Here is a 12,328-nt window from a genome sequence, read left to right on the forward strand (position 1 = left end):
AATTTTGACCGATCAGCCCCTCACTTCCGAATTGATGTTGATTTGTCCATCTTAAAGTTAGTTGAAGTTCACGTTTAATTGCAAGTTAAAAATTGGTGTAGACTAATCTCAAACCATCCAACCACCAATCCCTATCATCATCGTCGCACAGAAACAAATATTTTGTCTTCTCCTTTCTTTCTCCCTCGCTAGATTCGTGGGATGAGAGATATGGGTTTTTAAATTCAAATTTCTTGGGAAAAAACGTAACATAAGAAATTAAAGGTGGAATTTGAGAAGAATCCAAAGGAAAAAAGGGAAAAAACGAAGGGATGTGCACAACGGAAGGGTCGTCGGAGCCGGCGGAGCTCCGCCCTCCGAGTCCGACCGCCACCGCCCAGAGCCCACCGGTCCAGATCCCCCTCTCATGGCCGTCAGATGCCGCCCTAACCCTAGAGTGGGTCGAGAATTTTGTACTCATCCTGGAGTGGTCCTCCTGGAACATGGGCCCCTCCGACTTCCCTTACGTCCTCCCCGTGCCCGTCCTCGACCGGATTGTCTTGACGGCGTCGAAGATCCTCCACGCTGAGCCCAATTGCGTGAGGATCGACATCGCCGCGGACGGCGATCGCGGGGTAGTGGTCGTCGGCGATGTCCACGGCCAGCTGCACGACCTCCTCTTCCTTCTGCGGGAGGCGGGGCCGCCTTCCGACGATCGGTACTACGTCTTCAATGGCGATTACGTTGACAGGGGCGCTTGGGGTTTGGAGGTTTTTTTGCTTCTCTTGGCGTGGAAGGCAAGTATTAAGAAACAAATCCCATTCTTTTCTATATTTTCTTCTTTTCTTGTACTCTGTGTTCATACTTGGGTTTTTTTTTTATTTGTTTATTTGGTTGTTAGTTGATCTTCAAATGTGATGTTTGTTTTTTGAATCTGAATCGTTGCTTAGGTCTTAAGAGAGTGGACATATGGTGTTTCAACGATTTGCTTGTTTGTCTATTGGTTGAATGTAGCTTTTGTTTGGAATTAGAGATGCAGGCAAAGTAGTTTTTTGAATACTTGAATTAGCATACTCGAAATTTGGATGATGTTACCTTGTGTGGAACTGAAAGTATGATGGAGTTATCGAATTTATGTGTTTGTGTTTGTTTAGTGTTTGAGAGAGGGGAGTTAGTGGACAGGGATGACAAGGTGGAGAAAATGTTCGAATTCCGGAGCTCTGCTGGGAGGTAGTGTGGAAATAATGTAGAAATTGTACTTATTTGTCATGCCCTGGATTAGCGTATTTTGCAGATTTGTATGGTGATGTACAGAGAGGTTATTGTTCCCTAGCTAATATTGTTGGGGGGAATCTTGTTACCTAATTAGATTTGTATGAGCATTGATTCTTTCTCGACATTTTCTCCCGTGCTATTTCTCATTTCAAATATCTGTCGTGGATTGAATGAGAGATTGTTCCATGTCAGTGCTGTATGAAGATTAACAAGGAAGAGTTACTAGTGCCAAATGAGAAAGAAATCAGGGACTAAGTTGTTAATCTTGTGATGTAGGACTTTAATTCAGAACTTTAGTTACCATTTTAGCTCTCAGTTTGAAAACTTAAGAAATCTAGAGCGGTAAAATACTAGACCTGTGAACAGTTCTGTCTGGTTAGGGCTCTCACAGAAGTGCGGATATGTCATATCCCCTCCACTTTGCTTGAACTCTTGCATTGGGGTAACTTGGCTTACAATTTTGTGCAATATCGAATTGTCTGTAGGAGAGAGCGTTTCCTATTCCTGTCTGTATTTTCCTTTTCTACTCATGATGCAGGTTATGTCCTATATAACTGTTACTTAGCAATGCTGATGTTGGTTATGGTCAAGTTGGTATGCAAGTACTCTTGCTGGCCTTCTTTATATTGTTCATGATAAGGCCTCTATTTTCCCCTTTTCTTCGCCAAGAAAGCTCTATTTTATTGATTGCCACATTTTCCCACTCCATGGCTTGTTCATTCTGGCAGCAACATCATGCAAAGTTTGCTCCAAGTGAACCGATGAAAGTGCTTCTTTACTCATCTTTTTCAATGCTATAGTTTAAGGTCCAAATTAATAAAGGGTGAAGAGGCCAGTTTGTCCTCTATTGCATTGGTATCATTTAAAGGCCATATAGAATTAGTTTGTTACCACTCTAGTGAAGGCTCACTTCTCATCCCAAAGTTTACCAGTCCTTAGCAGGGCAAAAATTTATCAGTTTCTGATCTTGTGCTGTTGGAGTAGATCCATCAACAGTTGTAAAGCATTACATAATAGAGGATTGTCATTGAGCTGTTTATCCCATGTCAGCATTTGTTAGTCTTTGACTCTTTAGCTGTTTTCTTGCAGTCATCGTTTGTAATTTAGTAGCCCATGTGGTCCTTTGTTTTCAAAAGCGCTAGTCGGAGCCTAGGCGGAAGACCTCTAAAAGGACTAGTCGGGGTCTAGGCTGGACTAAAAAATAAAACATCAACAAAACAGATATATTACAATAAATAATTAAATTTAATAACAAAAATATGATTGTAACTATGAAGTGTATAATTCAGTGAACATATCACAAAATTCATAAAATTGTATTACATTGAACATAAAACATTATATATATACCTGTTTTTCAGTTATATATATATATATATATATATGTGTGTGTGTGTGTGTGTGTGTGTGTGCACTGAAAAAAACTTGTATATATGTGAAAAACACAGGCATACATTAAAGATAAAAATAAAAAAGAAGTTAAAAAAGTGGGAGGGGAGAAAGGAAGGAAAAGAAGAAGGAGATGAAGAAAAAAAGAAGAGAGTGAAGGGGTTAGAGGAGGAAGAAGAAGAAAAAAGGAAAAAAATAAGGAAAAAAGAAGAGGGAAAGAGAAGGAAATAAAAAAAGAAAAGGGGAAAAGGGAAGAAAAAAGAAGAAGAAGAAGAAGAAAAGGAAGGGGAAGAAAAAGAGAAGAAGGTGGAGGGGGTGAAAAGAAGAGGAAGAAGAAGAGGAGAATAAAAAAATAATAAGGTAAAAAGAAAAGGAAAAGAAGAAGAAAAGGAGAGAAGAAAACAGAAAGCGTATGAGGCAGGAGGAAGAAGAAGAAAAAGAAAAAGACAGAAAGGAAGGAGTAAAAAAAATGACAACCATGCCCGTGCAGCCTAAGCGAGAAAACATAGCCCTAATGCCTAGACTCATAAGTCTAGGCAGTGGCCCTCCACCTAGGTGCTACTTTTGACAACTAAGATGTGGTCTATAACTGTGTTTGAGGAAATTTTTGTGTCACCTTATCTTTTGTTCAAGGAATGCCTCTAGTCAGCTTGTACCCTTTGGCCATAATGTTTCTGAAACTGAGCTTTTCATCAATTCAAGGTTCTAGCAATGACATGGTACCATCAAGGAACTGTTAATTTGAAGAGTTTGATTATGTGATCAGCCCCAGTATTTCCATGCTCCCAAGCTTGCCTTGTACTGAATAAGAAACATCTGCCTATCCAGGACCAAAGATGTCACTCTAATGCCATCTTCTAAACGCATGTTTAAGGGCCTGTTTTTTTTCAAACAGAGTACCGAAGATGTTTACTGCCACCCACTGAATTCCTAAATCTCCTTCAATTGGACATAAAAAACAAGCATGCATCCTCTAAATAGCACTCTCATCATAAATGCTGCAAGGAATATATTACTTGGGTACCAATGACTCATTGAGAATGAGCAAACTCAAAAGGCCTCTTTTGAAAAACTCTCAGGAATCTGAATGCATGATCCTCCCAAATTCATGTAAACTCTCTAAAGTCCAAAATATAAAGGGTGATAATAATGAATAGGGTTGAATATTACTTTAATTTTTCATGTTTAGTTCTGTTAAAACTGCCCTTTGGTAAAAAATATATATTTTCTCGTAGTCATTGTCTTTCTCAAAAACAGATAGAAACGAATAGGGTTGTGGGTTCAAAATGGGACCCAAACATGGAATTTGTTACCCTTGTGGTGGATGTTGGATATGTACGATAAGAAAATTCTGATGGTTAATCTTTGTTAACATTTCAAGGAGTTCAAAACATTGATAAATGGTGATTATCCAAAAGCCAAAGGCTTTGATATGTGGACGAAGAAAGTCTCTTAAAAATGAATGAATATTTTAGGGAATGCGTAAAGAATAAAAAGAGAAAAAATAGTAACCCTAAGCAATAAAGATGAGCAAAAATAAAGATGCCCTAATAAGCATACCATACTTACAAAAAAAAAGAGTTCTGTTGACAAGAACATGAATTTTGCTAATACTTTGTGATGAGATAGTTTTGCATTTATCATTTTCTTTGATCCATGTCAAGGCATTGGAATGTTGAAGATTTTCATTGTCATGTCATGTGATGACCATCTGGACTACTCATTAGGTAGTGTATGTAGAGTTAATATTAGAGATAACTACTTATTCTTCACAACTAAATTGGATAAGATATACTTGCTTGCTTCACTTTAAACTTTGGCAGAGCCCTTTGGAGTTTGATTGCTTTTATTGAATTCTTGATGCTTTGGTGACTCCATTGCTCATGTTATTATTTTTTTTCTGTGTAGCTCTACTGACATTTTTGTTTCTATTTATGTATGAAGATTCTTTTACCCCAAAGGGTATTCCTTCTTCGTGGTAATCATGAGTCTAAATATTGCACATCAGTCTATGGCTTTGAGAAAGAGGTAATGGCTAAGTATGGTGACCAGGGGAAACATGTATACAGGAAATGTTTGGGATGCTTTGAAGGTCTCCCCTTGGCTTCTCTCATAGCTGGCAGTGTATATACCTCTCATGGGGGTCTGTTCCGCAGCATTGGATTTGTTTCTTCAAAGAGGGCAAAGTCAAAGAAGGGACGTAAAATAATTTCTAATGTTAATCTTAAGTCCCTGACCCTTGGTAGTATCGAGGAATTATCTAGGGCAAGGAGAACGGTTCTTGATCCTCCTTGGGAGGGTCTGAACTTGATTCCTGGTGATGTATTATGGTCAGATCCATCAACGAGCCCAGGCCTTTCACCAAATAAAGAGCGAGGCATTGGTCTTCTATGGGGTCCAGACTGTACAGAGCAGTTCCTGAAAAAGAACAATCTGAGGGTAAGTGGAATTAGTAATTTTCTGATACTGTTAACCCATAGGCACTTATAATCTCTACCCCTTTTATTTCTTTCTGCTAGAAATACAGATCAGTTTTCAGTAAATCAACTAGATTACATCCTTAGTTTCAGAGGCCGTTTTTTGAAATTCCTTGAAAGGCATCTCGTAGGCTTTAAAATATATGAATGTAGTTGTGTGGTTTCAATTAGAGCCTGTTCTTTGTTCTTGATTTTAGCCCATTATGGCAGTTTTTTCTCTATGGTTTTTCATTTGTTTCCATAGTAGAGATTGTGGGATAGCATATGCATTATATCTTCTTCTGCCTTGAAGATTCGATATAGCTTGGCAAAATAATCATAACCCTCCAACCACTTAATATTATATTATATTAGCATGATCCTATATGAATGGGGAGAGAAAGCACACAGTGATAGCAAAAAGAAATTACTCATTCTATTCAGCATTAGGGTTACATCATGTTTGATTAGGGTCGATCCCTCTAAATGATAAAATCCATGACCAAAATAACCCTGTACATTTAACTATATTATACACATAAAGTAGGGGCAGACAAAGGACATCACCATTCTACATAAGCATAAAATTGCAGCAATATCCCTAAGTAGACTATATAATTATTGTACAAGCACTATGATACACTGTATTTCCTTCTACACTCTCCTTCAAGTTTGATATGAGGTTAACAATATCATCTCAAGCTTGTGGAGAAATGTATAAAACTTAGACACTCTTTGTGAACATATCCACAATTTGTTGGGCTGAACCAATGTAAGTCAAGGACATGATCCCATTCAAGTATGCTTCTCTAGTGAAGTGACAATCTTTCTCAATGTGTTTGGTGCACTCATAAGTTGAACACTCCCATCGATTTCCATCTCATATCCTCAAGAAACCAGTGAAGCCAAATAATCTCTACAATAGACTGTACCATGACCCTGTATTCTGCTTCTGTAGTAGACAATGCAATTCTTTGCTATTTCTTATTCTCGCAATAAACCAGTGAGTCCCCATGACAAATATACAACAACAACAACAACTACGCCTTCATCCCAAAACAATTGGGGTCGACGATATGAACCAACAAAGAAAATCATTATGGGTCTTCCACATGAATCCTTCTCCTCCATTCATTTCTATCCAATGCCATGTCCTTGGTGAGGTTCAAAGCATTCATATCCTTTCTTATCACCTCCATCCATGTCTTCCTAGGCCTACCCCGACCTCTTTTAACTAATATATTTTCCCATTTCTCCATCCTTCTAATTGGAGCATCATTAGGCCTTCGTCGAATATGTCCAAACCACCGTAAACGATTCTCTCTCATCTTATTTTCAATGGGTGCAACGCCTACCTTCTTACGTATCTCCTCGTTCCGAATCTTATCTTTTATTGTATTTCCACACATCCATCTCAGCATACGCATCTCAGCTACACTCATTTTTTGAATATGATGTCTCTTGGCAGCCCAACATTCTGTACTATATAGTAAAGCGGGCCTAATAGTCGTCCTATAAAACTTTCCCTTCAACCGCAATGGCATTCTACGATCGCACAACACTCCAGTTGCACTCTTCCATTTCATCCACCCAACCTTTATCCTATGATTTACATCTCCATCAATTTCTCCATACTTTTGAATCATAGATCCCAAATATTTGAAAGAATCATCCACCGGTATTTCGTGCTCACCAAGCTTCACTACACTCCCATCACTACTTCGTTGCTTACTAAATTGACATTCCATGTATTCTGTCTTACTCTTACTCAACTTAAAACCTCTTGCTTCCAATGTCTGTCTCCATAATTCTAACTTAGCATTAACCCCAGCTCTAGACTCATCAATCAAAACAATATCATCAGCAAACAACATACACCACGACACATTTTCTTGAATTGATCTCGTAAGCTCATCCATCACTATAGCAAATAGGAAAGGGCTTAAAGCAGATCCTTGATTTAACCCAACCGTTATAGGAAAATTGGTTGTCACCCCTCCACAAGTGCGGACATTGGTTACTACTCCTTCATACATATCTTTAATTATACTAATGTACTTGAGAGAAACACCTTTCTTCATCATTGTCCACCAGAGAACGTCCCTAGGTACTCTATCGTAAGCCTTCTCCAAATCAATAAAAACCATATGCAAATCTTTGTTCCTCTCTCTATTTCTCTCAATAAGTTGTCTAAGAAGATGTATAACTTCCATAGTTGATCTTCCAGGCATAAAACCAAATTGATTCTCCGATATCATGACAATCTTTCTCAACCTAGACTCAATCACCCTCTCCAAAAGTTTCATAGTATGACTCATGAGTTTTATACCACGATAGTTTGTGCAATCTTGTATATCACCCTTATTCTTATATAGAGGCACCAAAGTACTCTTCCTCCACTCATTAGGCATCTTATTTGTCCGCCAAATCTTGTTAAAAAGATTTGTCAACCATTCTAAACCTTTCTCTCCCAAGCATTTCCAAGCCTCGATAGGTATACCATCTGGGCCAACTGCCCTTCTTGATTTCATTTTCTTCAAAGCCTCTGCAATTTCTTTCTTTTGAATCTTGCGCATGAAGTCAGGATTCATCTCATGAAAAGGAATTGAAAAGTCTCCAAGATCCTGAGCATGACTTTCATTAAATAGCTTATCAAAATAATCTTTCCATCTCTCCTTAATCTCCTCATCTTTGACTAAAACCCTTTGCGTTTCATCTTTGATACATCTAACCATACCCAGATCCCTCGATTTCCTATCTCTCATCTTTGCAAGCCTATAAATATCCTTCTCACCCTCTTTGGTATCCAACTTGTCATAAACCTCCTTATATACCTTATCCCTCGCGTTCCGAACTACTTTTTTAGCTTCCTTCTTTGCTATCATATACTTCTCCAAATTCTCATTATTACGATTTTTACTCAGATTTCTATAACATTCTCTTTTAACCTTAATAACTAATTTGACATCCTCGTTTCACCACGATGTATCCTTACCTATCGGTGCACCGCCTTTAGACTCACCCAATACCTCCTTAGCCACCTTTCTCATGCCACCCGCTATCTTATTCCACATAGATTTTGAATCCTCCTCGAGACACCAATCAACTTCCTTAACTACCCGCTCTACAAACATTCCTTGTTTAGCTTCTTTCAGTGCCCACCACTTAATTCTAGGATCTATCATATGTCTATCCCCATGACAAATATAAAAGTGAGTAATATTGTGTCTATCTGTACGAGAGCCTCCAGAGTCTGAATCACAATGGGCTCTCAACTCTAATGATGAAGATGACAGAAGAATAGCACATAGTGCATTGCATTCTTAATTTATTGAATGATAGCTATTAGATGTACTGATGTTAATGCAGTCATCAATTGACTCACAGCATGTAATGCAGATTTAATATCCAATCTAGAGATGGTCAAATAAATCAAACTCTTGACCAACTGACTATACACTATGCAATCATCAAGAATCTCTCCATCTATTGGTTTCTGCTTGGAATTGGCCTACTTTGGAGTATTCACATGTTTGTTATCTTCGTCCAGTCCATCTCGATCTGTTAGGTTTACTGAAGAAATCCTAAGTAATGAGATGTTATTCATTATTCCAAATTTATGGTGTGCATACCCATGCCAAAAACTTTATGTATGAATATGTATTATCTCATTAATTTAGTAAATTTTAGGTTCATTGATGGACTTAGTATGTTTGTTTATTTCAGAGTACATATCAAACCCATAAATGTAAATGTGAAAATGTATTTTATACAAGGATAAAAGACAATGACTTGGATTTCCCCAAAATCTAATTATAGAAAGTCCTTCAACATCCACATGTTAGGTGAAATGATGACTTGTACTATAAATGAACCATGCTAAACTCATCCATACTATCTGTTTTACTTGAAAATGCATGAGTAGGTGTGATGCACATGCAACTTGAGTGTCTAATGAGGGAAGATTTCTTGTAGATACATCTCTTATTCAGAGGCCTGCATCCACTTTTATACAGTTTGTAGTTTGTACCATGTGACAGATATTTCTTTTTCTTGTTCATCCCTGTTTCTTGCTTTTTTCTTCCATCCATTATTGTTTTTCCTCAATCCAACTCATGAGTTTATAAAAACCAATACAATCAACTTATGTAATTTATTTTTTGTATTTTATTTGTGTTCTTTATTGATGAAGATATTCATTCATATTCAATGTGTTTCACCTTTATTGCTGTGATATTGTTCAAACACATTATGTTTCAACACTTTAGAGCTCTTTTTGGAGTGCATCGGAATCCGCACTATTTTATGACATGGTATCAGATCTTGATCTTGGTATCTTATTCATGTTTGTTCTTCTAAAGAAAACTCTTAATTGATGTATGACTTGGACTCAATGATCTCACATTCTGGTATGTGTTTTATATTTGGTGAAGTATCTATGGTAAAATTCCAAAAATTGGTTTTTTGGTATTTTATGTTAAAAAATTGGATGTGTTTTTCAAATTAATTGAAATTAAAGCTTTCTTTTAAATATCTTTTTAAATATATTATTGTTTTGTTGGCCCGCTTTACTATATGGTACAGAATGTTGGGCTGCCAAGAGACATCATATTCAAAAAATGAGTGTAGCTGAGATGCGTATGCTTAGATGGATGTGTGGAAATACAATAAAAGATAAGATTCAAAACGAGGAGATACGTAAGAAGGTAGGCGTTGCACCCATTGAAAATAAGATGAGAGAGAATCGTTTACGGTGGTTTGGACATATTCGGCGAAGGCCTAATGATGCTCCAGTTAGAAGGATGGAAAAATGGGAAAATATATTAGTTAAAAGAGGCCGGGGTAGGCCTAGGAAGACTTGGATGGAAATGATAGGAAAGGATATGAATGCTTTGAACCTCACCGAGGACATGGCATTGGATAGAAATGATTGGAGGAGAAGGATTCATATGGAAGACCCAGAATGATTTTCTTTGTTGGTTCATATCGCCGACCCCAATTGTTTTGGGATGAAGGCGTAGTTGTTGTTGTATTGTTTTGTTGTTGTATTGTTTTGTTGGCTCTTGAAGTATATTTTGAGTATGCTAGTATTTTTGCTTTATCATAGTATGTTAAAAATTATGTACTAAGTATATGATTGTGTGTTATTCATGTTTCTTGCACTTTGATGAATGAATAAAATATTTTTGTAATTGAGCCTACTTGTGTGTAACCTTTTGTGGGCTTTGTTAGTTTGTCCTTAGACACTTGTTGTGTTTGTTCATTTAGAGCTTTGGTAGATACTTTTGTTCTTGATTGAAGGCTCTTGATTTGTTGCATACTTGTCAATTATAAATTAATTTATTGTGCCCACTTTGGTATGTAGTCTTAATGGTTTTCATGTATCCTTAGAGGCTTTTATGATCATCTCTTGGCAAATACTTATATCATGTATCATATGCTTTTTGCATTATTCTATCATCAATAAAATATTATTTTTTATTGTTGTGTTAACCACCTTAGCTGGATTTAGTGTGTGAGCCCATCGTGTGACTTGTCTATGTTCTTTTGGTGCTTTGGTGGAACTCTTTGAGTGTCCACTTTGTTGATTTGGTGAACATTTTAAGAAAACCTTGTTTTCTTTCATGTTAAAACTTATTTTTGAAAAAACCTTGTTGTTGAGTCTTTAATGACTTTATGTTTTTTTTTTCATTGATGATTTATTGACTTGGGTACTTGTTCCCTCTTGCAACTCTTAGTGGTTTCTTTCTTTGATATTTTATATCATGATTCTTAGAGATTTTATACTTGTTGCAAAATTTCTTGTATGACATATCTGAGTTCATATTAAACATCTATATGAAAGATCTTCATGAATCTCTACATATGTGCCTTGTCTTTTTTTATTGGATCTTTGTGCCTTGGTGCACATGTCCCTTGATTGACGAATTTATGAAAGGTAATCTAAATTTTTTGTCTTATCTATATTGATTGCTTAAATTGGGCATTATCTGTTAGAAAGTGACTTTGAATATTTTAGGTTCGATAATGAACCCATACACATGCACATTAAGTGCGAATATACCCACTTAAGGGAACAACACAAGCACATCAAGTGCTAATACATAAACCCATAAAAGGGATAAATATGACTTAAAGTCATAAGTTGAATATTATTGAAGAAAATAGGAAGAAGAGGGTAAAAAAACCCTATACAATGGAGCATAAGCTCCTCCAAGGAGTAAGGAAATACAAGGGGGAGACCCCTATTTATAACACAAGAGAGGAGCCACAAAGGGGGCTCCCAAAGGAGTCGTTGGGAGCCCCCAACGGTCACATTTGTGACCGTTGGGGGCTCCCCAACGACTCTTTGGGGAGCCTCCCTAGGTGGCGCAAACCCAAAAAAAGGAGAAAAATATAAAAATAAAAAATAAAATTAAATTACAAACATATTCCGAATGGAATATGCGTAAAACTGTGAAATGTCTAAACTACCCCTACGCCTATAAATAGAGAAATATATATTTTATATATAATTAGGATAATACATATGCATATATACAATATATGAATATGTATTATCCTTTATATATATAAAATATATATAATATTACAAAGGTTGAATGATACATTTTAACATGATCCTTATTGATTGCTTGCTTGTTCAAATTTGTGAAAAATGGTCATGAGACATCATGTGTTACTTATAATTGCATCAATTGATATTGTTGTGCATATGATTGCATTATATTCATGCTAAGGTTTACATCTATCTTTATTGGATTTCATTTAAAACTTATTTTTTCAAATCGGTTATTTGATATGAACTCACCTATTTGGAAATTAATTTTCGTGATTATTTATTGCCTTCTTATGGCATTGATTTCGTACATCACAAAATTTTATATGATGCTTGATTTTTCTTAGCCTTGTTATTCTTGAATCAGAGATATTTGTTGGGGTGAGTTGTGTGCACCTCGTTTTATGTCAGTTTAAATTGTCAACTTATTGTTTGACTCTAATTGATAATTGTTTGATCTCTAGATCTGTAAGTGTTTTGTATCACTTATTTGTTTTTTGCCATTGTTATTATTATAGATGCTTATAATTTTGTTTATCTGTAATGACTATCTTTTTTTAAACCATGGTGTCCCATAGTGGACTTGTGCTTATGCACTTTTGTGCTTGTATTTTGCCTTTGTATTGTCTACACTTAGACTTATATGTTTCTAAGCATTTCATTAATGAAT

At 36.4% G+C, this 12,328-nt stretch overlaps 1 protein-coding gene across 2 annotated transcripts in view; it reads left to right on the forward strand.

Moving 5' to 3' along the window:
* The first annotated feature begins 263 nt into the window (after window positions 1–263).
* LOC149829045 (serine/threonine-protein phosphatase 7-like) overlaps window positions 264–12,328 on the forward strand; it is a 24,970-nt gene continuing 12,905 nt past the window's right edge. For both annotated transcript variants that reach the window (XR_016434136.1, XM_090017111.1), the window contains exons 1-2: window positions 264–776; window positions 4,588–5,082. Coding sequence is in view for 1 of the 2 variants with exons in the window: in XM_090017111.1 (XP_089873237.1) it covers window positions 312–776; window positions 4,588–5,082 (960 nt within the window). In the remaining variant the exon portion in view is untranslated. The remainder of the gene's footprint in view (window positions 777–4,587; window positions 5,083–12,328) is intronic.

This window comes from Nuphar pumila, chromosome 9 (genome assembly GCF_984573655.1).
Source record: "Nuphar pumila chromosome 9, dmNupPumi1.hap1.1, whole genome shotgun sequence".
NCBI classification, from domain to species: domain Eukaryota; kingdom Viridiplantae; phylum Streptophyta; class Magnoliopsida; order Nymphaeales; family Nymphaeaceae; genus Nuphar; species Nuphar pumila.